The sequence below is a fragment of the Xenopus laevis genome, chromosome 1L, assembly GCF_017654675.1.
Source record: "Xenopus laevis strain J_2021 chromosome 1L, Xenopus_laevis_v10.1, whole genome shotgun sequence".
In the NCBI taxonomy this organism is placed as follows: Eukaryota; Metazoa; Chordata; class Amphibia; order Anura; family Pipidae; genus Xenopus; species Xenopus laevis.
Genome location: NC_054371.1, coordinates 70,728,801 through 70,755,783, shown reverse-complemented (window position 1 = coordinate 70,755,783; position 26,983 = coordinate 70,728,801). Strand labels below are relative to the sequence as shown.

The 26,983-nt window shown below is 37.5% G+C and overlaps 1 protein-coding gene across 5 annotated transcripts in view; it reads left to right on the top strand.

Moving 5' to 3' along the window:
* The window catches only part of lef1.L (lymphoid enhancer binding factor 1 L homeolog), an 86,376-nt gene that overhangs the window by 36,661 nt on the left and 22,732 nt on the right, over positions 1–26,983 (top strand). For all 5 annotated transcript variants that reach the window (XM_041571529.1, XM_018236951.2, XM_041571487.1 and 2 more), the window contains exons 4-8: positions 10,672–10,804; positions 14,289–14,379; positions 20,152–20,274; positions 21,334–21,496; positions 26,008–26,115. In XM_041571529.1, the coding sequence (XP_041427463.1) occupies positions 10,672–10,804; positions 14,289–14,379; positions 20,152–20,274; positions 21,334–21,496; positions 26,008–26,115 (618 nt within the window). The remainder of the gene's footprint in view (positions 1–10,671; positions 10,805–14,288; positions 14,380–20,151; positions 20,275–21,333; positions 21,497–26,007; positions 26,116–26,983) is intronic.

The window sequence follows — 26,983 nt, the reverse complement described above, 5'->3', positions numbered from 1 at the left end:
CCCAAACTAACACCAAGCTCTAAAAAGTTTCTGAAAATGTGGAAGTGAAAGTAGTAGCTGCTTTCTAATGAGTGAGAGTAAATCACTATATTAAGAAACAGTCACAGCAGTTACAAAAAAAATGACAATTTTTTTTGACCCGGGCCTTGCAAGTCAGAAGCAGACAAGTAGGAAGATAGTTGTTTCCCTTCAGTGTAACAGTGTATCTGTCCCAGAGAAATGCTTGACCTTTCCCATGCCTTTGATCAGGCTGGCAAACAGTGAGCTAATGAATAAGATGTGGAGTAAAAACAAAGTTGGGAAAGACCCATGTTTTTACACTGAGGGATTGTAATATGTGGAATTTTTGCCTTTATCCTCACTGATGTCATTGTTAACTGTTTACTGAGACTTTTCTAATACACAGAATCGAATGTGGGCACAAAAGGCAGTGACAGTTTTCTGTGGCAGTGTCCATTCTGCCAGTTGGGTTGTTATGGTAAATGAGACACAAGGTATATATTACAAAGCTCCCTTTGCACGCGGCACAGATATGTTATTTTTAAATATACCTGTGTAATTGCATTCAATTGAGTGCAAACTGTGGCCTGCCTGTGTGGTGCTCAAAAAAAGTTGCACACCATAGCTCCCACCTAGCACCTTCAACAAAGTTCGCATCGGGTGTATTTATTCCAGAAATCTAGGAAGAACACTGCATTGTAGGAATGAAGCATTGGGTTTATGCTCATGTTTGTGTCTAGCACTGTGTCCCCATAAGTAAATGGGGATCGTCCTTTTCTCCAGGTTAAATTAAATAGCTATAAAATGAAGGAAATATGTAGGATATGCTTCCCTGGACACTATTTCAATTTACTTTAATATGTTTAATTGAACTGTTTGTATTATAAAGAGTAATTAAAAGCTTATGTTTCCTCTGCTGGTAAACTGAGATTGAATCAAACTCTCAAGGGCATTTAAGGGCTTGGTCACCTAAAAGGTACTTTTACTATATTGCCAGCAGTAGTATTGTAAGAGAATGTGCCAATTGTCTTGATTTTTTTGTGTGTGTGTTTTTTTTAATTATGCACATTGTTGTTGTGCTGCTCTGTAACAGATATTTTGTGCTAAGGCTTGTCTAGCCTAGAAAACAGGCGGTAGCTTTAAAGGAGCAGTAACACCAAAAAGTGTCTTATAGGAATGACAGTACTGTAAAATGTACTGTTGCGCTACAATGGTACAAATGGTGTGTTTGCTTCAGAAAGACTACTATAGTTTATAAAAACAAGCTGCTGTGTAACAATGGGGGCAGCCATTTCAACAGACAGGATACACAGTAGATAACAGATATTTTCCGAAGCTTCCCATTGTATACAAAAGAGCTTATCTGTTATCTGCTGTGTATCATGTGTTTCTAAAGCAAATACATCTGCTGTACCAGTGCAGCATAACAATACATGATATTTTCTTTACTTTAAAACACTTTAATTTTTTTGGTGTTTTTGTTCCTTTAGGGTGGTGGCACATGTGAAGATTGGTGAGATTAGTCGCCTCTACTGTGGTCGACTAAGCTCCCCGAAATGGCTTCCCGCCGGCAAGAATGCTAGCTAGCGGGATGGCATACGGATTGCTTCGGTTTTCGGAAGACTCCGGAAATCGATCCAAATGCCATCCCGATGGTGATTAGCATTCTTGCCGGCGGGAAGGCATTTTGGGGAGATTAGTCGCCAGCAGTACAGGAGATTTGTTGCTGGGCGACTAATCTCCCCGTGTGCCACCACCCTTAAAGAAGAAGAAAAGGCTGTATTTACTTGGGGGTGCCACAAGTTAGGCAACCCCAAGTGATTGTATTTACTTACCTGAAACCTTGGGCAGGTGCACCGGTCCAGGGGTTTTCCAGCAAGCACCACAGATCAATTGGCTTCCGGGTTCTTTATTTGCGCAGATGCGCATGCACAGTAGCGTGAAAAGCCAAACTTTAGCGAAGAATTTGGCTATTTCATTCTACTGTGCATGCGTCTTCCCCGGGAAATTTGAAGAAAGACGACAAAGGAAGCCGATCGATCCGTGGTGCTTGCTGGGAGAACCCCCCGGACCGGTGCAGTTTTCTCTTGATAGGAGCACGGCCTGGGGTGTGAGGTAAGTGTATATATAATCGCTTGGGGGTGCCTAACTTTTGGCACCCCAAGCAGATTGGCCTTTTTTCTTTAAATGTGATTAGTGGAGGGCCCATACAAAAAGCAATACAAAATCTGACTGACTGTAAGGCTTCAATTTCATTGTTAATATGTTTTTGGTTAATGGGGTCATAGTCAAACTGCATGAGTGTTAAAGCTAAATGTGTGACACTTGACATGAGTGATTTCTTCCACTGGCTATCTGTTATTAGGTGATGAGAGCCACAGACTGCAGAACTGACAAGGAACTCTGTTTTGCTCAGGATGAGGGTGCTCTAGAGGTCAGGTTCTCTGATGGCCTAAAGTACCCCAAAATAATGCACCTTAGCACAGGCATACTTCCATAACCAATGAAAAGACACAATAATATTAAAAACAGAATAGACAATTTCCATAATAATAGTGTTGGTCCAGCTCGATTCTCCTTGTGCCTGGGGATTCCAGGTATTTATGAAGGGCTTATTTTTGGGACCTTAGGGCCACAGCTCCATCCACCTCATTGTGAAATCAGTAGTTGTGCTAGTGGGGGCCTAAAATACTCTTTTTTTTGTAGCTTATATTCAAATAAACTCTTTGATTTTAGCCTGTAAACTAACTAAGAATGTAGTATTTTTGATGACATGTCAAAGGTGAGGTACCAGTGGCCTCGTCCTAGACGAGGAAACAATATTCTGTTTATATAAGTGTGGTCATTGAAGAATGCATTGATTCTCCTTCCTTCCGTTCTATCTCCCCTTATATTCTCTTGTTATATGTTTGCAATACACAAAATAAATAAACAATCCTTTCAAAAAATGCATTGATCAAGTATCAATTGAATTTTTTGTTCTTCATCTTAGAGTAATCTTGAACTCTGACATTAGCTGACCACCGGAAGGATAGGCTGGAGATAGGATTGTTCAGTTTAGCACTGTATGTTCTCTGAGGTCACTTGCAGGAAGAAATAGAACCTTTATATCTAAAGATATATCACAAGGTTGACTTTGTTCTCTTGTTATCAATAATCTAGCTGGCAGCTATACTGCAAATATTAAATAGGCATTGTTTCAAAACACCAGGCACTTTGGTATAGGGAAGTAATAGATTTTAATGACGGGTTTTTAGTAATGAATTTTTACACAGTGGGTCACAATGGTTCTGCACAACGAGGTGGATGATGGGTATTTAATCGACAGTTCTATAGAGAGCCATGGATGCTACTTGACCCTTGTTAAAACCACCACACTGCTTTTCTTTACTTTTTAGTTATCTGTGGTTTTGGTTTTTTCTTACCCGGGCAATTTAACCTTTCAGGCAGGCAACAACATTGGCAAAAGTATATTACTTTCCAGTGACATTGGAGTTGCTGTAGTGGGCTTTTTTGAGCACTAAAGTGTGTGATATTGCTACTGAATGAAAAGGTGTTTACAAGCATTTTTCTAACTGCTTACAAGGCCATTTCTTGTGGGCAACATAATGTCCCATCTGCCAATACTGTAAACATGTAGTAGTGTTTCTTATACTGGTGGGTTGTTGGCGGGCGATGTAGAGAATAAAATGGAGTGGGATGCGCAATTTCATCTTGGAAAGAGAATTTGTTAATTTACTTACGCTTACTTCAGTTTTAATTCAGTGGGTATATAAAGGTCATATGTATGTATTTTATTTATATTGTTTATTATTATTTTTATATTAGTGATGTTGGTGAAATTGCCAGTTTTTATTAAAAAATGTCAGGAAAGCAAAATGAAGACAATAGAGATCCTCTATTGTCCTAGGCCATGAGCCCACCCTAAAACAAATGTGGCAAGAGCTTCCAATGTTAAACAAAAGTGTTAATAAGCTATATTTAACATAATCCCACTTTAAATATTTAAAAAAGCTGTAGCTTCATTTTATTAATTCGCCAGTTGGAACCTGGCGAAATAGACTTTGGTGAAAAGGGTAACGTATAGAAACTTTCACGGATTAGCGGATTAACGATCCTTCACCTGAGCAAAAATTCACCTGGCCAAATAGTGTAGCACTGAGGCTTTCCGCTAGCGAAGTGTGTTACTCGCATTTCAGTAAATTGCCGTTGTTGCTGCGAAGTGTGAATTTTCACCCACAATTCTCTCTTTAGTACATCTGCTACCAATAAAACTGACCATAGACACAAATGTGAATGATGTTTTGCACTGTAGAATATGCTGGCACTATATAAACAGTGGCAAAACTATTAAATAAGTAGAGAGAGAGGTCCGGATGGTCAGGTTGTCTGCAGCGAGTTTCCAGCTCCCCCACAACCACTGCGCCAAAAGTGAGTGGCCAGTGTAGGTGCCTGGAAATGTATCTACCTTAAAATTGTCCATTACAGATAATTGTTGTGACTGAAGGAAATGCTCCTGTATTAGTGCCAATTTGAACACTTCTAGCTAATAACCATGAGCAATTATGCTTTTCCTCTCAGAAGTATTAACTTCAACAAATAAGACTAACAAGAAAAAAGGATTAATTATTTAAGACATGGAAAGAGAACAAACACTTTGTTTTGGAAGGGAAAAATGTCACCCCCCCCCCTTTTTTTTTTCTTTTTTCAGCCAAGGAGACTTTGAAAATAATAATTCAGTAAAGGCTTGGTTTCTTTTGTTCTGCTCTGGGGATGGCATTTCAGGGGGTTTGCCTTGGAGATTGAAGAGACACATAGGAAAAAACAGATGTGTTAATAAAAAATAAAAAACTGTCTTTGCTGAGTTTGATGCTGCACGTCAGCCATGAGCTTGCAGTGATTTAGCCAAAGGACAAGAAGCTAGTTAGAGTAATTACTTCTGCTTCTGTATTAGAGACTTGTGTAGCTGACATGGGGTCAGAGGGCAGGTCATTATCGATCATGTCAACTGAAGGGCTTTGAGGATTATTTCTTCAGGAATGACTGCAGGCATTGATTGCGGATACCTATTGACAACGCTTTGCTGTGATAATTAGCCCCATGGAAGTATGCAGATAGGGGATTTCTTATTTTCATTCATTTAATGAATTGAAGGGAGATGATGAAGTGAGACGTGTATGGCATATGTTTGGGAGAAATCATTCTGTTGTGCTTTTGTGGGTTTTAAAGATTTGTGGTAATATTTTAACATGTGCCCCATTTATAAACATGTATGGCCTTAGGCCAGCAGTTGCCGTTGCACTACCACAAACATATAATTTATCCTGGATGGAACATCAAAAAAGTTTTTGATAATCTGCATAAATGTTAAAAGGGGGATTCTATCTATAACCACAAAGTAGGTGTATTAATATTTGTTGGTCCTTAGGTTGCCTAGGCTAACATGTAGCATGTAGGTGCAGTTTAGTGGACATGCCAGTACCTTCTGCCCAGAAATGCAAGAATTAAATTCAATAAAATAGTCAATATGTGCTATAAATTACCAGTGCTCAACATGTGCATAGGCAAGGTCTGCTGTAGTACAAAGAAAATGGAGGTGTAGAGGCTCTTTAGTGGTCCCATATATATTTATGGAAAACACACAGAATGTTTTGGGAAGAATCACATTATCAGATGTACAGGTACTATTTGGCACATAAAGAAGCTGAACGCCTCAATCCTCTTTGTAGTAAAATGCAGGAAGTGCTTATGAGCCACATTTGCTTCTTACATTACTTTGGAAAATAAAAATGGGGGAAGTAGACAGATATTCCCCACTATAAAGTATTTGCTTCCCATTATAACCAATAGCACTGCTTTTGGCGTTTCCCCATGTCAGCTGCTCGGAGATATGTATATTCAGAATATAAACTGTAAAGACTACAAAAACAAAATGTTGCTGCTGATAAGAGACATATTACTTAACTTATTGAAAAGTAACAGCATAATCAACCTTTTTTTTTCCTCACAGACCTTAGACCCCACTTTTTATGCAGAGCATCCAAAGGGGACAGCATAATGTCAAGCAGAATATCTTCCCTTTGGAATTTATCTCATACATATTAGTGGGATTTTACCATTCTTTTGTTATTTCGGAACAAAAGGGGGATCTTATATATACACACCTACCGGCACTGCTTTCTCTTTCCACCCGGCAAAATATAAAACAAGGCCAAAGCTTAAATTAAAATCCTTAGGTTCTTATCTCCTTCTCACAGGAATGCAAATCTGTGTTGAAAACCGTAAAATTAAGAAGAGAGCTAGGATAGCATAATTTAGAGAGAATTCATGGTACCAGATTTTTTTTTGAGCTCTATTGCTGGAGGGATAGGGCAGGCATTAATAAGAATAATAATGCAGCTTCTAACACATAGTGGGTGGAAAAATAGCAGAATTTGAAAATAAAGCAGAAACAATACATGTTTTATTCTTGCATCCCCACCCCCAATGTCACCTTCAAATGATAGAGCCTGTGTGTGTGTATGTATAAATATATAGAGAGAGAGAGAGAGAGAGAGAGAGAGAGAGAGAGAGAGAGAGAGAGACATATGATAAATACTAAAGAGGATATAAACTCAAAGATAACATTTTGCCTAGTAAAATAAAATGTAATTATTTACAAATTTCCAGTATACATTCATTAAAACTGATGTTTACCACACAGTTGTCACTGTACAAACAGATTATTGGCAACTCACCTCTACTAACAATGTATTTCTCTGTAAAGCCATCCTTGATAGAATTGGATCAAGCTATACATTATGAATATTATTGTTATTACTTAATGTAATAGTTTGTAAGACTTTTGTTTTCATGAATGTTTGGAGAAAACAAACAATAAGAACTGTAATTGTTAGCACTTTAAAAATGGAATTAAAATACTGTTTAAAAAAACTGGTATTAAGTTATTTGTAAAGGTAGCTGCATTTGAAGTAGGTTTACAGATCTGCTAGTCTGTTTCCTTCTGTTGTTTAAATTGTCAGAACCAGCAATGATACCAAAATTGGTAGTAACAGACAGCTATGACTTTCAATAGCAATTACATTTACAACTTTGAAACCATTGAAAATGTGTAATAAATATATTTTGAGAGGTTGCTTACATTCTTTTTCAACCCTTTTAATTGTGTGCCTTGCAATGGTAAATTGTTGGCAATATATATATATAAACAGAGACGGACAAATAATCTGATGTTACATGCAGTTACCCACTTTAAGGGGGTTATTTACTAAAATTGTACTAATATTTTTTTTAATAAAGAAAGCTTGACCAAATTCCCATGCACGGTTTTATATTATTTATCATTAAAATAAGCTGAAAAATATGCTATTTCCTGCACCACAGTACTCATGAATGGGTTGACCTGAAACCCGCAGGCTGGGTGGGTTTGGGACAAGAAGGTTGGGCCCCAGGTACGGGTTTGGGCAGGTAGCTGGTCAGACTTGAAGCAGGGGCCCTCCCATTTTGGTTAGGTAATTGTGCTGACCCCCATGGTGAATGATCCCACCCATATATGAGTGAGTTGGATTCAATGCTGCTCATAAAGTAGAGAACTTAAGGGTAAGGGCACACCTGGTGATTCAGGGAGATTTAGTCGCCTGGCGACTAATCACCGCATCTTTGCAGCGATTAATCTCCCTGAACGCCTTCCCTCTGTCTTGCACCGGCTATAATGAAAAGTTGCCTGTGACATGGCATGGCCTCACGAGGAGACTTCTGGTGACTTCAGAATACGAAGCTCTGCGTGTGCCATGCCCCAGGCGACTTTTCATTATAGCCGGCGCAAGACAGAGGTAAGGCGTTCGGGGAGATTAGTCGCTGCAAAGACGAGGTGATTAGTCGCCAGGCGACTAAATCTCCCCGAATCGCCAGTTGTGCCCTTACCCTTAGACTGCATTGGGTGCAGGTCAGAGTTAGGTTCTGGGTGGAAAAATTTTTGATCTACTTACATAGTTTAATGGATCATGTAATATAATTAAATGTTTTTACACACTGGAGGAGTATAACGTTTCCCAGTGCCAAAGAAGACCAGTTTTTGAATAATGAATCCAGAGAAAAGAAAAGCTGATACAATCAGTGAAGACTGCAGTATTGCAGTTTATTAATAAAAATTTAAGCTGCCCAACAGAGACAATGGCAGATAAGAACTGTCTGGTACAAAACAAAAGGATGTAATGATGAAGCTTGCGGTCTACAGGGGCTCCGGAACAAGGAGATAAATAGTATGGGAAATACATGATTTTATGTAAAGTAAGACAAATATGAAATCACTAAACTAAAATATTATAGGCATTTGCTTATAATATGGCATTTGCTTAATATGGTTTAAAACAAATAAAACTGTTGTAGAGAATGTATTTTTGTGCTATTAAATATTTTATTTATTTGTATTTGGGGCAGTTACCTTTAATGTACACCAGTTCACAAGCTGCAAATTATAATGATGATGTTATGAGATAAAAATTTCAAGAGCTTCAAGTCCAAGATCTTTAATAATCTAGAAGAGCAACTGTTGGCCCTTAATTCCTGATTTAAAACAACCTCTAATTTTTATTTTTCCTTTGTATTCATGTAATGGAAATATTAAAAGAAGAATGTATAGCGATTTCCTTTTGCTTTAAGTTCTTTTAAACATGTTACTGGCTTGCTGTTTTAAGGTGGCCTGACAAGTACAGATATTGTTGTGTACAAAGTAAACTGTATTTCCAAATACCTGCTCAACACGCATAAAACGTTGTATCTGATGACAATATTTGTACTTGTGTCTTGGTCTGTGCCCCAGTGCTCAAATTCGCTCTTCCATTCCAGAATGGATATATTACATTTAAAATGCATACTTTAGCGTTATCCACAGGTGCTGAGAAGTTAAGGAGTTCCCATCCACTCTGTGCCTCAGAAGAGGGGATAGGAGCACATCAGCTTCTCAGTGTCGAGAAAAGCTGAGGCACAGCCCAGTGTGCATTAGCCTTAAAGAGATACTGTCATGGGAAAAAAAACAGATTTTTTTATATTCAATTTTAAAATCTGACATGGGGCTAGACATATTGTCAATTTCCAAGCTGCCCCAAGTCATGTGACTTGTGCTCTGATAAACTTCAATCACTCTTTACTGCTGTACTGCAAGTTGGAATGATATCACCCCCCTCCCTTTCCCCCCCCCCCAGCAGCCAAACAAAAGAACAATAGGAAGGTAACTAGATAACAGCTCCCTAACACAAGATAACAGCTGCCTGGTAGATCTAAGGACAACACTAAATAGTAAAAACCCATGTCCCACTGAGACTCCTTCAGTTACATTGAGAAGGAAGAAAAACAGCAGTCTGCCAGAAAGCATTTCTCTCCTAAAGTGCAGGCACAAGTCACATGACCTGGGGCAGCTGGGAAATTGACAAAATGTCTAGCCTCATGTCAGATTTTAAAATTGAATATAAAAAAAAATCTGTTTGCTCTTTTGAGAAATGGATTTCAGTGCAGAATTCTGCTGGAGTAGCACTATTAACTGATGCGTTTTGAAAAAAACATGTTTTCTGATGACAGGATCCCTTTAAACTGCCCTTACACAGACTCCACCTCCCATGGTAATCTGACTGAATATTGCAGAATTAGCTTTCACAATGGACCCCCTGCCTTGCCATATATGCCCATATTTGGAAGTACAGTTTGGTAAATTTTGACCTTGCTCCTCCCATAAATTGAACTATATAGACCTAGCTGCAGATGAAACACCCCCATGTTCGTCCAAAGCTTAGGAATTCTTGATATTTCAGGATATAGTATCCCTTTTAAACTTGTAGTTTCATATAAATATTTAACTTTGGTACTAAATAAAGCTAAATAAATTCAGTGTTCATTTTAGAAGCTGTGCATTGCAAGTGTCCTCTTTATACTGTACTTTTCCTAACCAGTTCTTCAGAAAAAATTAAACATGTTCTTTTGTAGTGGAACCATTTTGGGTTAATGGAACTCAGGATGTGTTGTGATGTTTTGTGATAGACATTGTCATAGACACAAAATGACCTCCATGCTGTTAGCTTTAAAATAAAGCAATGTGCTGTTGGAGCTCCGGCTGCTAGATCTGGTAATGTCGTCGATCAGGCTGGATGGAAAATTTTGATTGGCTGCCTCTGAAGGCACCCAAATATCGGCCATTGTTAGTGCTGAATCGTCCCATACAAGTAGAATTCTATTGTTTCTACCTGTATATCTGACTATTCAGCTCTGCACATATGTATTGAAAGGAAAGATTGTAATTGTTCCGTCTTTGGCCACCTTTAGGTTAGCGTCTCAAACACTGCTTTCTGCCACCTCCTTTAGTTTGCATGAAATTAGTACACATGAGGTGGATTTGGCACAAATTCATACTTTTGCTTTTTGCCTGAAATCTACCACATATATGCACTGATATCCTGTAAAATATCGGTGGAAGCCACCCACAAAAGCGGGAGACCTGCACCTATGTTACTGGGCAAAAATTATGTTGTCATAGATTTGCTGCTCGGCATATTCCTGAAAACTTAAGGCATTGGCTAATAGCGATGCTGTCATCAGGTACAAAGAAACTGGAAATAATGTTGCATGTTGAAAATATTACCCTGCACTGAAAATGCAAATTTTTTTATTATTTTATTACAGTCAAACAAAGTCCCAGTGGTGCAGCCATCGCACGCCGTCCATCCTCTAACCCCACTCATCACTTACAGTGACGAGCACTTTGCACCAGGAGTACACCCATCACACATCCCATCAGATATCAACACAAAGCAAGGTAAGCTGTCCTGTCATTTCATACAGCAAGAGGCCTATTTGCTATAACGCAAATTAATCTATTTTTTTCTTTAAAAAAGTCAACCTAACTCCATTCCATGACTTGAACTAATTTTTGTATTTGGAAAAAACTTTGCCTCAGGCTTCATGCCCTTCCGGTTACAAGGGTAGCAAAAAGCCGCTCCGGGTACCTTGAGGGCCAAATTTCCTGTTTTGAAACCAGAAATTCTGCCCTTCTAGAGTGAAAGATCACAATTGCGCTCTCTACACTAGCGATGTGGCCCCCCCCTTAAAACGGCTCTGGGCACAGACAGATCTGCTGACACTTAGCATAGTTAAACATATTAAGTTGAGGAGGCAGATTCATAAACCCTTTGTTAAAAAAAACAAAAAACAGAAAACTACCAGAAAAAAATAAAAATATTTGTAAAAAAAACAATTTTTAAGAATCCACCAGAATTTCATGTTGATATCAACGACAGACATTTAAAAAATAATAATTATTGTGATTTAATATCTAGGACCCAATATCAGACATTTTAAAAAAAATTGTAATCCTCAAGACCTAATTTCCTGTTAATGAATATGTCAAAAACGGGCAATAGTAAAAAGATGTTGGTGTCCATTTATAGTACAAGTGCTAGCAGATTAAAGTGTAAATCAAACGAGAAGCTAAAGTACTGTTGGGACACAAATTCATGTGTCTCATTTGGTGCCACTGCCTGAGGTATTGCAACATAGTCATGTACTGCCTGCTGCATTCCATTAGGGTTTATGGCAAAGCAAACTTGGCTCCTGCTCTTCCTGATTCCTAATGGTTAGGCCTCTGTTGTTCCTCATTAGTCACTGACCTTTTGCAGATGGCCATTCCCATAATGAACTACTTGATATTAGGCTGTGCTAATGATCTTCTTGCCCCCTTCTCTGTAGAAAGCATTGTGAGCAAAAGCTATCGATCACTTTACCCTTATCTTTTCAAATAAAAACCATTCAATTTAACTTCCAATTTTAGGGTTAATGCTTGACTGGTATTTTACATGCCCAGCCTGTAAAATGATACTTAATGCCAATGTTATTCATAAGAAAGAAAGACAACAGATATAAGGAGACCAATGTTTTTTGTTTTTTTTTAAAAAAATCACTTTAAGGGGCCTAGTTACTCAAACTCATGTTTTTCTCTTTTTTTAGTAAAATAAATTCAACCTAATGCTTAAACACGAATTGCCATAATTTACTAAATAATCAGATCGAAAAAAAAAAGTGTGTCAAAGGTTGCTGCAATTCAAATCACACGATTTTTTGGAATTGTCGTCCAAAAAACAACACATTTTTCGGACGAAAACCATCGCCAAACAGCCCAAAATCCTTGAAAACCATGAAGGCAAAAAAAACATCTTCAAATTGTAAAAGGCACATTTGCCATTGACTTTTACATGACTTTGACAGGTTTTAGCTGGAGTCATTTCGGATTCGGATTTTTAGTGCCTTTGGAGCGTAAGAAAATAAGATTTCCATCAAATTATTCTGATTTGTTCCCTTAAAAACTCGAACAGAAAAATTTGAGTTTTAACAAATAGGTCCTAAATGTCCTAGGAACACATAGTTCTCTAGTAATGTTTCTTCCTTTAGGTATAACAAGGATGTTTTCCAGTAGCAGATTAAAGAATATTCATGTAATATGTTTGTGTGAATTGAAACTGCTGCTTTCATTTAATTCCATAGAAATCAGTTGCTTTTTTGCAAGATAAACCATAAGAATAAGTTTAAGACATACGTTTTCTAATCATTTGGCCCATTTGGTGCACTACAAACAGTGTCAGACTGGCCCAGGTGTCAGCGGGCCCTCTTGCTTCTAACTATTTAGCCTATTTCATAGTCATTCCCTATTTATTTATGGGAAAAAATGCTTAAGAATGGAAGAATATAGTAAGTAGACTTAAACACGAACATGGCACATCTATTGAGTTGTGAGTTGGCTAGTCTTGAAAAACTTTTCGCGTTTTGTCCTACAAACTGAATCAGATTGCATCAGATAGCATACTTAAATTAAAAGCAGTTGCCATGCTAGGGGCAAAATATGGCACCCATTGTGGCGTCATACACTAAAGCAGCCGAGGGTCTTCCCAGTGCTGCCCCCCTCACCCCACCCATGCACTCATGACGGGGACGAGGGCCGCTAGTGCAAACAGGGCAATTGCTGAATTTCTGGTCTGCAGAAAGGAACTTTGGTTCTCAACAGGGTAAGGTGCACATTGCCTCTCGGTATGAAATCAACTATATAACTTTGTTCAGTTTTTATTTGTTTTGCTGCTTTGCATAATATCCTTTAAAATGTAAGTAAACTTACGTATAGTTGTTTTTGTTACTTTGATCAAGCAAACTTCCATAAGAGCACCCCAAGGAGAGCTTTGACTGCTAAAAGCAGTATCTGAAGTGCTAACTGAGAGACGCATAATAAAACTGAGATTTATGGCACAGAAGAGCACACTGCCATTTGGGAATGGGATTAGCTCCAATGCCCTGATTCTTGGTCTTGCCGCGCTCTGCATTCCCAAGGCTATGAGACAAAGTGCCATTTCTAGTGGGAGGTTTGCCTTTATTACACTGTTATTTTGGTTTTGGAGTAGTAACACTTCTGAGCAGCATGACCTTGCAGCCTCTTAGAGTGAAGCCGATGCTAAGCTTAGTAAAAGCCAGAGTGACACTCGGGTGCCAAGTGAATTATATCAAGTGTATGCATTAGAAGACTAGAAATTATTCATAATTAGCTCCTGATCCTCTGTGGTTGGATATGTAGAGCATGGGAAATCCACACAACCTTTAGGGAAAGGGTATTAATGGACAAGCCCAATTATACATTACATACACTTACATATTTTAGCATTATTTTATGAGTGACATTTCTGGAGCTCTTAATTTCTTCATCTTTATTTTATAGAAATAGGTTAAAAGCATCCAATTTTATTCATAAGCTTTGAGATATACATATACACTCACATAACATTATTTAGAGTTTATTGGTACAGGGCCATTCCTGAAGGCAGTGTGTTGCGAGGGTTAAAACTGAGATTAGAAAGTGCCTAAGCACCTTAGAAATGTAAATTTCATGGTTATTCCATTATGCACGTTGCTCGTGTATATTTTTCCTCATCCAACAAAAATAGCACAGAACTGGAGGACACTCAATAATCCGTTGAGAGTTGAGTAGGAATTAATGTCTTTAGGGGTAAAATAAAATAATTTTACTTTTTTAATATAATCTGTTGCTTTTCCAAATGATCTATCTACTTACATATACTTAAAGTAGCAGTGCCCAGACTGTGGGCTGTAGAACTACAAGTACCAGAATACCCTTTGGCATACCTCAAAGATGTCCCAGTTTATGAAATTTGCATGGGGGTTATTGTGGATAGACATGTGAGCTAAAGTTTTTGGAAGTTATGCTTTGGAGCTGTATCAACACATGTTCTTTTCTTTACTGCCAGGCATGCACAGGCATCCTCAAGCACCAGACCTACCTACATTTTACCCAATGTCCCCAGGAAGTGTGGGCCAGATGACACCACCATTGGGCTGGTAAGTTACCTAACGGTAAATGTGATTGAGACATGGGTGCTGTAAATAAGCATTCCAAATAGAGGATCATCATTGGGTGTCAGATTAATGATCCAATATATCTTATATGGGACTCATTTTGCCTCGAAGATGGTTTAGAACTCACTCTATTAAAATCACAAGAAATCCTGTCTCTCTACGTGCAGGATTTGTGCAAAAGGCAGTTATTTTGTTAGATTGTGTTTGTACTGGAATCAGTTATTTGAGTGAGCTCTAATACATCTGCTAGGAAAGGGAGCCCCCCCTATAAGATATATTGGATCATTCATCTGACACCCAACTCCTACATGAAGACAGAATGAAGAGAAACAGATGCTGAGAGAGGAATAGTGAAGATAAACTTGTTTATTTCAGAAACAATGCAGAATTTTTAATTGATTTTATTTAGAAAGTTTCTTATGTCAGTATGATGAAGCTTATATAAATTTTTCATTTATTTTCACAATAGTTCCGTTTTACGTTAACTATCAGTATGTTACATATGACATAACGGTACAATGGCTAATTCTAAACAACTTTTTTATTGGCCTTAATTTTTCTTTTTTGTGGTTTTTGAGTTATTCTTCTTCTTCTGGCTGTTTCTTCTGACTGTTTCCAGCTTGCAAATGCTCTGTAAGGCTACACATATTGTTATTGCTACTTTCTATTACTGGGCAGTTGTAAAAGTTTGAGGGGTCCAGGACAAGATACTGAAGGGCACATTTACTAAGGGTCGAAGTGAATTAGAAGTGAATATTCAAATTGAAAAACTTCGAATTTTGAAGTAATTTTTGGCCAGTTCGACCATCGAAAAGGCCAAATTCGACTTTGATTCGAAGTGAAAATGCTTAGACTATTCGACCATTCGATAATCGAAGTACTGTCTCTTTAAAAAACGTTGACTTCGGCACTTCGTCATCTTAAACCTGCCGAATTGCTATGTTAGCCTATGGGGACCTCCTAGAACATATAGCCAACATTTGGCTAAGTTTTTAGAAGTCAAAGTGAAATCGTAAGCTTAAATCTTTCGATTCGAAGTAAGATCGTACAATCATAGTATGATTGTAGTATGATTGGGCGATCTTAAAAATCCTACGAATTCGACTTCGAATGATGAACTAGCCTATTCGATGATCGAATTTCGACTTTTTTTGCACTTTGAAATTCGACCCTTGATAAATCTGCCCGAGTGTGGAGCCCAATTATGGAGCAGTCAGTAAGCAGGCGGTTCTGCAGTCAGCACAAGGTTCCCCCCAGCCACAGGGCTTAATGCAGCTCTTCTATTTTGCCACCCTATGGCCCCATGAATGGCACTGATCTAAATAATAGCATATTATTCTAGATCTAAATAAATATGTTTAGTGAAACAATAGCTTTTCAGAAGGGGACTCCAATAATGGTATCACCATGTACTTTCTACTTTGTTCTGTTATTTCATCAACCTTTAAAAGAATTGTTCAGAATAAAAAAACTGGGTGAATGGCTGTGCAAAATAAATAATGTTTTCAATATAGTTAGTTAGCTAAAAATGTAATGTATAAAGGCTGCAGTGACTGGATTTCTAACATAATAGGCAGAACACTACTTCCTGCTTTGCAACTCTTTTGGTTTCCACTGATTGGTTACCAGGCAGTAACCAGTCAGTGACTTGAAGGGGGGCCATATGGGTCATAATTGTTTGAATTTGAATCTAACCTGCATCCTAAAGATCAAATGAAAACTCAGTGAACAGTTATGTCCCATGTGCCCCCCACTTCAAGTCGCTGACTAACTCAGAGTTAGAGAGCTGCAAAGCAGGAAGTAGTGGTCTGGCTATTATGTTAGACATCCATTACATTTTTGGCTAACTATATTAGAATTTTTTTTTTATTCTATTATATCTATTTATCCAGTTTTAATTTTTACACTGAACTGTTCCTTTAATTAAAAACAGCAGTTCTTGCAACTAAAATTAAATTAGATTAATTGTGAGGGTAGATAATTATCATTGCTATGATGTTATTATAATTTGTTTGATTATCTTTCTTCTCAAGTACTCCCTATTTGCTGTTCAATCTGACAGTTAAACAAATATCTGGAAGTAACAGTCTGTGAGCCTAGTGACCAGAGTCTAAATTGTAGAAACGGGTGAGATGCAAAACAGAAAAGTTAAATAATTTATAATAATTATATGTAATACATATAAAACTTAAAGCCCAGTTGTGAATTATCTATGAGCTGTATTATCTAACAAAAATATGAAAAGTTAATTGCAAGAAAAATCTCTCGTTGAAGTGGTTTGGAATGAATTTCTCACCCTCAAGTTATACATGAGACATTCCATGAGGTGTTTCACACCATGCTAGGTACAGGACAAGAAAACAGGATGTTACATTGTTGTAAAACATGGGAGGTTAATAGGCCCGCCTTGATATTAAATAGTGTTAGTTTGTTAAGCTGCACATAGTCTCTACATGCACTTGCTCAGATCTTTTTTTTTTTTTAACGTGGCACCAAACTTAATTATGCGACACAAGAAAAAATAACTTCCTGACTCCACGGGTGTTCATTGAAGAAGAATCTAAGTCAGATGTTTGTTTTTGTGGGTTTAAACCATGATTTGTTTTAACCAGCATGCATTAATGCAGTTGTTCTCTTTTTAGTAATTTATTGTTTTGTAATTACATCCAAATGATCTTATTCATTTGGTAAAAATAATAATAATAGTGCAATCAAATATTTATGTGCTGGGAGATTATTTTTATTTCTCTGATCCATATCTAGGATAATGTCCTTTTTATTTGTAGATCACATTGTGGAAACTTTAAAAATATACTGCTACAGAAAAGTCATAGTTGCAGGCAGACATGTTCCCTTGAGCTGGTTCCCCCTTGCTGTATGTAATATATATCCTGGCCATTACAGTATCAACTGTAAACCAGGCTTTGCAGGGCCACATTATTTACAATAGGTTGGAATGTCCAACATATGTCCCTTCAGCTGCTATTTAACTGCAACTGCAAGCTGAGGACCCCAGGCACAGAAACACTAATATTAAAGGAACAGTAACACCAAAAAAGTTGCTTAAAGGTATGTCTATATAATTTACTGTTTCCCTGCACTGGTAAAACTGGTGTGTTTGCTATTGAAACACATGTATAGTTTATATAAACAAGCTGCTGTGTAGCCATGCGGGCAGCCATTCAAGCACAGGATACACAGTAGATTGCAGATAAATTCTGAAGAATCCCATTGTATATTACAGAGGTAATCTGTTATCTGCTGAGTATCTTGTGCCTTTTCTCCTTTTTCAGCTTTGAATGGCTGCCCCCATGGCTACTAAAGCAGTTTTTCTGAAGCAAACATGCCAGTTGTACCAGTGCAGGACAGCAATACATTATATTTTCATTACTTCAGTACACTCAAATTTTTTTGGTGTTAGTGTTCCTTTAAAGGAACACTAACATCAAAAAATGAAAATGTTTTAAAGTAAGGCAAATATTATTCATTGTTGCCCTGCCCTGGTAAACCTGCTGTGTTTGCTTCAGAAACACTACTATTGTTTAAATAAATAAGCTGCTGTGTAGCCATGGGGGCAGCTATTCAAAGGAGAAAAGGTTGCACAGCAGATAACATATAAGCTCTGTAGAACATAATGGTGTTATCTGTTATCCACTATTCAAAGGACTTGTAACATCAAAAAAATTTTTAAAGAAATTTGTTAGTATACATCGAAAGAAAAACACTAAGACAAATTAAACCTTCAAATCGCAAAGCCTTTATTAAGAAAAACTCCACTTGCGCTCCTCTTCAGAAAGCTATCGGGTGATTCATCATGCAGTGCGCGATTTCTCCTCCCTGCCTTCCTTATAGGAGATAGCCAGGGAGGAGAACTCGAGTGCTGCACGATGGATCGTCGCCTTTTCTGAAGAGGAGCGCAAAAGAGTTTTGGTAAGTTATTTCTTAATAAAGACTTTGCAATTTGAAAGTTTAATTAGTGGGGTTTTGTTCAATGTATACTAACTAATTTTTTTAGCTTTTTTTCAATTTCCGCCATTGCTATTCAGCAGCTTGTTTATATGAACTATAGTAGTGTTTCTGAAGCAAAGACATCAGTTTTACCAGTGCAGGGCAACGCTACATGATATTTTCATTACTGTAAAACAATTTCATTTTTTTTGGTGTTATTGTTTTTAAGTGTTTTTGGCTGCCTGTACTATACCTGCTATTTATCATACATAGTACATTAACTTGTTCAAGCCCTCAAAAGGAAAAACGAACACCATTCAAGAGATGCTGCAACATTGTGAAGGGATTGGTTTGTGGTGTGTTATCATAGTACATGCTCACTCTCTTCTAATCTACATGATCCATGGGGACTCCCAATGTTTAAACCCAGGGCATTCACCCTTGGTTGAACGCACACTCCGTGTCAGCTCTTCTACAAAGGCAAAAACAACCCTGCTCACAGAATTAAGCATTACAGCCTCCAGTGGCACAGTTAGTCAATTTCAAGAGTTTTAACCTCCATTCATTTGTATCTCCTCCACCCATTGAGCTACTAAGAGACAAGGCAACAAAATACTACCAGTGTGTCATTATCCTAAGTGTACTATAAACTTACTGTCTTGAGTGAACATACTTGTGCAGAGAGCTGCCTTTAACTTTTAATCATTCCCAAAAGCATAATCTCCCACACTTCCATTTCATACCCGCCACTAAAGATAATTCACTAAGTGCAAGGATTGTCAGGGTAGGGGCATTACTGACTCCTGCAGCTTTTAAAGCCAGTGTTACATGAAATCTGCCAATCAATAACATTGTTTGAACTAAATTGATTGAGCCAAGTCAGCAAAGAATGAATCAATTATTCTGTGTGAACTGTTCTTTTTAAATATGTTAATCCAGTTCAAAGTGTAGAGCATTCCCAATCAAAAGAAAACACAATGAAATCCATGCAGTTCAAAGTAGCTATAATACAATAATACTTGCAGTCCTGGGTTCAAATCTTATCTTTTTTTTTAAAGCCAGGGATCAGCAAAAATGGACAGAGCAAAATTGCTTTTAGACAAGCATTGGTCAAGGAATGTGTTTGTTATTTGCATACTAAAATATATTGTACCACCTCTTATTTGAAATCTGTAGAAGCTTTAGTGCTCTTATTTTTGGAGTGGTGCTACTGTGCTACTTACAGTCAGATTGCTAGGCAGTCTTTTTTTTTTTACATTTTATAACTAGCAAATCACAATGCAGCACTGAAGCATGTTCCCCAATGTATATTTTTTAATCTACTTTCATGCATCAACATAAATGTCAAGTGAAGTGCTATAGTGATGGAAACAGATAAAGTGATAGAAGCAGACAACTTACATGACAGAAGTCATAAGTCAGGCAGAATAAGCAAGTAACATAAGAAATAGAGGTAACTAAATAGAAGTATACTCATTGATTCTAACTCTTTAGCATAAGTTTGATATGTTGAAACTTTATATATTTAAATATATATATTGCAGCAATGTCTTTGACTTATAAAAGAAGATATCTTTCTAACTGAGCATAAATGATTATAAATGATTGTTTGTAATGGTATTATTTACATACTGCAGGTCATACGTTTCCTTTTGAGTACGCAAGACATGTATTTTCTTGTATGCTTCCAAACCAATAAATCAATTCTACATTTACTCAGAATCCTTTAATAAGTTCAGGCAAACATTGCACATGCTACTTCTGTTCCAAGGTTTGCTACAATTTTATTGTGTAACCTATTTTTAGGTATCCACACCATATGGTTTCTGGTCCTCCGGGCCCTCACGCAACTGGAATTCCTCACCCAGCTATTGTCAATCCTCAGGTTAAACAAGAACATTCACACAATGACCATGACCTAATGCACATGTAAGTGTTTCTTCTACAATGTGATTTCTTTTTGTGGTGCTGGTGGGTTCCACCCTGTACATGCTTTTCAGAAAATATCCTTTGCTTCTTTAATTAGACAGTAAACAAAATGTATAAGGGAATCCCATAATGAGTACACTGAGTATTATTTCCCTTCTAATTATCATTTATTTAGATGGAAACATCTGGAGGAAATCTTTAAAGCTGCAAATTCACAGATCATTTTTATATAAATATGGTTTTGGACAATTGTTAGGTATATACCAGTTGTATATCCCTGCTGTTATTTTACTCTAACATTTTGGGCTAACTCTTTAATGTAACTCATGGGTGTCCAAACTTTTAGCAACAAGGACCAGATTTGGTGATGTGAAAATATGTGGGGGCCGACCATTCAGCCCGACATTCTTTGAACCATTAACATCATTTAACTAATTTAAACAAGGAATCGCATAGCTGTAGCAGTAATATTTGGGCACATTAGTGAAATGATCTGTCACTTGGTTTATACTGCTGCCTGTGTGCTGAAGGTGTTAGTAATAGACACGTACTGTCACGGAGTGACTCCCTGCTCTCGCATAATTCTTTAGTTTACAGTAATGGCACGTCAGTACCTCTATTGACACCTTCAACCCTAATGAAGAATGTGAAGCGGCGCGTCACTATGTGCCAGTACATGTCTATTGCCAACACCTTCAGCACACAGGCAGCAGTATAGACCAAGTGGCAGATCATTTCACTAATGTGCCCAAATATTACTGCTAAGGCTACGTGATTACTGATTGCATTGTGCTGGCGGGCCACATTATTATTAATTTCATGATGTAAATTTGAAAACGGGCCACATTTGGCCCCGGGCCTGACTTTGGACATGTCTGATGTAACTTGATCCAGAGAATGAATCTATATTCTATACATCACACACATGATTACAGGAAAGCTAGTGCACCTTCTTATGTGTCCCAGGTTTCTGAGTTGCTTCTAAGTACAGTGTCATGCAACTACATGCGATTTGTTTAATTGCAAGCTTCATTTGTTGTTCCTGGTTTTACATTCTAGGAAACCACACCACGAACAGAGAAAAGAGCAGGAACCCAAAAGACCTCACATAAAGAAACCTTTGAATGCTTTCATGTTGTATATGAAAGAAATGAGAGCGAATGTAGTAGCAGAATGTACTCTCAAAGAAAGTGCTGCCATCAACCAGATTCTGGGAAGGAGGGTAAGTAGTAGAACCTTGCTACTGAAATGATAGCCTTGGGCTTGCTGAGTAAGACTGCATTACTCAACAGCAGTTGTTCAGAGACACAAAAAAGCATGAATATGGTTGCATTTTGCGCCACTATGTTCACTATTGTGCCACTGTGTTCGCTATTGTTTAATTGCAACAAGGCTAATTTTAACTTTATAACCTATGCTGTAAAGCAGTTGCATTGTGATACAAATGTGTATAAAAGTGTATTTCCGAAAGTATTCCCTAAACCAGTTTGATTTGATCTAAAAACAGATACATCCTATGGCAATATTTTCTTGTTCGTATATAGACTTACCAGCTACTTATTAGCACAGTGTCTCTATCATCCTATATTTCCGCGTGCCTGTTGCGGAAGAAACACTAATTAAAGTGGTTTGGAATTCAGCATATTGTTCACAGACCTAAATGGCACCAAAAATGAAACATCTGAAGTAGGCTCGTCAAAGTTGTTTGATGTTCAGCGATAAATTAAAGTAAAATTACCGTAATGCTGAAATACCGGTTGGTCTTGTCTGGAAAACTACAGTGTGAGAACAGCAAATGCATACCAAAAACATTTCTGTCATTGAAACTAAGACATGAGAGACATACACTCTTTATTTACTGCTTTTTCATCACTTCTTTGGTCATGAGCAAAGCTTGGGGTATAATTAAACGGATTTTATAATCACACATCACATAGTTTGTTATTAAGATATATTAGCATATTGTTGCTTTTTTCCCCAGAAACCCTTAAAGGAAAACTATACCCCCAAAATGAATAGTTAAGCAACAGATAGTTTATATCATATTAAGGGGCATATTAAAGAATCTTACAAAAGTGGTGTTATATATATATTTAAGTAAATATTACCCTTTTACATCTCTTATCTTGAACCACCATTTTGCGATGGTCTGTGTGCTGCCTCAGAGATCACCTGACCAGAAATACTATATTTAACTAATCGCCGCGTCTTTGAGGTGACTAATCTCCCTCAATGGCTTGCTTGTATCTCGCACCCGCTAGACACGTTTTTCAAAGTCGCTCGAAATTGCCTTGTGAGGCAATTTCGAGAGACTTTGAAAAACGTATCACCGCGTGTGAATAGGCGCAGGCGACTTTAGCGCTAGCGGGTGCGAGATACCAGCAAGCCATTCAGGGAGATTAGACACGGTGATTAGTCGCCAGGCGACTAATCTCCCTGAAATCTTCCCGTGTGGCCTAGCCCTAACGGGAAGAAGTGTGGAAGCAAAAGTCAGAACCTTGTCTGTTAATTGGCTCATGTGACATACCATGTATGCATTAGTTGGTTTGTTTATGTGCACCTTGAATGCTAGGATCCCAGGGGGTGGCCCTTATTTTTTAAATTTATTTTATGAAGCAGGGTTTTATATATGAGCTGTTATGCAATATATTTGTAAAGAGACCTACATTGTTCATAGGTATAGTTTTCCTTTAAAAGCTCAGTATTTGGGATCTGATCAGCATATACGCCAGCTCTGCTTAAAACTAATAGATCTGTAGGTTATGTAATGAAAATGGACATTTTAAGAGCTGTTGTGAAATTCGTCAAAAACATTTTTTCTTAACTATAACTTAACTCTGAAGTAAACCAAAAATGGTTTAGCACTTTCTTTGCCAACAGTGATTCCACATAGTCCACAAGGGATTTAACAGAATGCCAGATCTAGAATCTACGTTTTTGAATCAACAGGAAAACATGTCCACTGTTCCCCAAACTGCCACAATTGCTAGCAGTGAAATAGCTCTTTTACTAATGAATCTTACATTTACCGTTTCAGGATACCTATGTAATATGTAACTTGGCGCAGTCAATGAAAGGCAGCCTTTGCTTCTTTCTGTAAGCGAGTTGCAGTCATAGGTATAGGATACTATGTCTGTTATTTATGTTTATGTGCTATATATGTGAAAAGAAATCGCAGTTATAGATTAGAAAAAGCAGTTATGGTAAAATCAGTATACACAGAAGCCCTGCTGTTTTAACCTTTTAGCTACTGCCAGACATGCGGCACAGCTTAGATCAAAGAGAAGCCAGGGTATGTAGAATGTACAATGTTGATAGCCAGTTTATTAGATTCTAGAATTTACAAACTAAAGGAACATGTATTCAATAATTAACCTCAAGAGCTAGCAAAATCAGAAAGCGGCATTTTCTTTTTCTTTGGAAGTGTGAGACCCAGCAGTTATTCTATCTATTTTGATGATCTCTTCTGGTAAACCACAGTTTTTTTCTGCATTTGCAGAGGTTTGCGCAGCTCCTCAGATGCCTAGCTGTATATAAGACTGACTTTCACGTCACAGTCGTTCTGGATCAAATATTCACCCAGCACAATGTTCTCTTTCATTCTAAAAGCACATTTGTAACCAATTTGTGTGTTTTCTGAGGGAAAAATATACTCATCTTAAAAAATCTGTAGCTAATACTTGCTTCTAGCTGAAAGAATACTTTGTTACATTTAAGTTGTGTGTTTTCTTGTGTCTTGAAGTGCACATGCAATTTTAGATGGTAGAGCATGTGAAATTGAGTGCTTATTTCATAAATTCATCCCATGATATGGTTTTCATTTATTATGGCCTTTCAATAGGAGACCCTATGAAGTGATATCCTATATCATGCATTCCTGGTTCAAGATAGAGATAGATAGTTAGTTGAGGCATTTTCTTTTAGATTAATAAAATGCAAAACTAATACATGATGCCGAAATATTTTTAAAATCATAATATTATATCCTTATAGTTCTATTTTTTTCCAGTTCAGGTATTTTATGGGGCTTTTTCTTCATTTTGGATGCAAGCTTGTTTTGACCTTGAAATAATTCCCTATACTTTATTATTTTTAAGATACATGTTTTTTGGGATAAGCATTTATATTACTCCCGTTGGAGATGTCTAATGCCCGTGCCTAAGGCTATCTATATTCCCTGTCTTAAACCCTGTACAGCCAAGATCCATTTTCCATGGCAACATAACTCCCATTCACTTCCTAGGCACATGTGTCACACTGGCTGAGGGGAGATAGAGCCAGAAAAATGGATTATGGTGACATCATTTGAAAGTTTTGACATTAGAGCACAAGGGCATATGCTAATTTATGTAAAGGTATCTGAATGTGTATGGAATGTAGTTTACAGCAATAAATAGCACTTTAAGTCGGAATGTATTGTCTTTTGTCTCAAAATATAATTAACACCTGAACAAAGATGCCGAAACAGTGATATAACGTGAGCAATTTTATAGGAATGATAATTAGTTAGGCCTACATACAAAGGTATACTGATACTGTGTATCAGTTAGAACTCTCACTGAGCCCTAAACACCTCTGTTCTCCAACAAACTCTGGGCCCTGTTCCGGTTGTAATAAGCCTGATCAAAATAACTTGGAGGCTTAAGAGAAAGAAAGGATGGTGTATTATACTGCTTATTTTATATAAGCTGCACGAGTGTGATTATATAGTACAGGTATGGGACCTGTTATCCGAAATGCTTGGGACCTGGGCTTTGCCGAACAATGAATCTTTCCATAATTTGGATCTTCATACCTACAGGGGCCGATTCATGAAGCTCGAGTGAAGGATTCGAATTAAAAAAACTTAGAATTTCGAAGTGTTTTTTGGGCTACTTCGACCATCGAATGGGCTACTTCGACCTACGACTACGAATCGAACGATTCGAACTAAAAATCGTTCGACTATTCGACCATTCGATAGTCGAAGTACTGTCTCTTTAAGAAAAACTTCGACCCCCTACTTCGGCAGCTAAAAGCTACCGAAGTCAATGTTAGCCTATGGGGAAGGTCCCCATAGGCTCGCCTGAGATTTTTTGATCGAAGGATATTCCTTCGATCGTTGGATTAAAATCCTTCGAATCGTTCGATTCAAAGGATTTAATCGTTCGATCGAAGGAATAATCCTTCGATCGTTCGATCGCAGGATTTGCGCTAAATCGTTTGACTTCGATATTCGAAGTCGAACGATTTTAGTTCCTAGTCGAATATCGAGGGTTAATTAACCCTTAATATTTGACCCTTCATACATCTGCCCCTAAGTCTACTAGAAATTCATGTAAACATTAAATAAACCCAATAGGCTGGTTTTGCTTCCAATAAGGCTTGATATCTTAGTTTGGATCAAGTTCAAGGTACTTTATTTTATTATTACAGAGAAAAAGGAAATCATTTTTAAAAATTTGGATAATATGGAGTCTTGGGGAGACGGCCTTTCCGCAATTCGGAGCTTTCTGGATAACGGTTTTCCAGATAATGGATCCCATTCCAGTACCATATTGGCCTAATATTTGTTATTAATTATTGGTTATTGTATTTTGTCTTTTTCATGTCTTTTTTTAATATTATTTAATTGTCTTAATACCCATACAACAGACAAAATGCCTAATGTTTTTAAGGATTGATAAGAGGATTTAAAGTGGGCTGTAGGATGCTTTCCCTCCACACTTACCAAAATCTCATTTCCTTCTACAGTGGCATGCATTGTCCCGGGAGGACCAGGCCAAATATTATGAGTTAGCTCGCAAAGAAAGGCAACTACACATGCAGCTCTATCCAGGATGGTCTGCAAGGGACAACTACGTAAGTCATTTCCTATCTTTTCTTATCAACTCAATAAGCATAATGCACGTTTCTCAAAATGTTTTTGTAGTCCTGATTGCCCATGTATTATTCAGTGGTAATTTTAAAATAAATTCTTGATAAATGAATTCTGCAGCTTTAGGGAAGCAAACTTCCTAGTTACTCATATCAGTCATGGTTTTTCAGGACAGGAAGTTGGTTGTGGCTTCCTATTGTCAGGAGGGTGAAAAATACAGCCAGACATTACTCAGAGATTGTAAAGTTAACAGCGCAAAGGGAGTTTAATCATGAAATCTTTTTAATAAAAGTTTAATGAGTATTTAATAGACTTTCACACAAGAAAAACATGTAATTTCATTAAATTGCTTTAACTGGTCTGATCTTGAAATCTGTTTTGTTGAGTATTTGCTCATGAGAGTTTTTATAACTACAAAACAAAGGGTGACCTGTTAGCAGAATGGGAGCACCTGGGTTGTCTGGGACCTTACTCATAGAACTTTATTTTGCACCAACAATAATCAGTTGTATTTGTATACTGCAGGTTTATGTTAATATAGCTTAACCATAGCTACTTATCAGGAAGACCTGACTAGAGGTGAATGTACTTGGCACAGGTTTGTACAGAAGGAACAGGTTATTAGGCTGAAACTCTGATGGGTGACTTCCAATTGACTCTCTTGCGTAGCAAGAAGATGTTTGGCCGTAGCCGTACCAGTTTACCCTTTGTCTTGTCATAGGATATTGCAAACCCCTGAGGAGTTATGCCACTTATCAGCTGGGACACCGTATATTCTGTATGGTTGTGTATATGCTCAATTTACGGAGATAATAACAAACAAGACTGAAATTAATTTGATTTCAAGGGAAT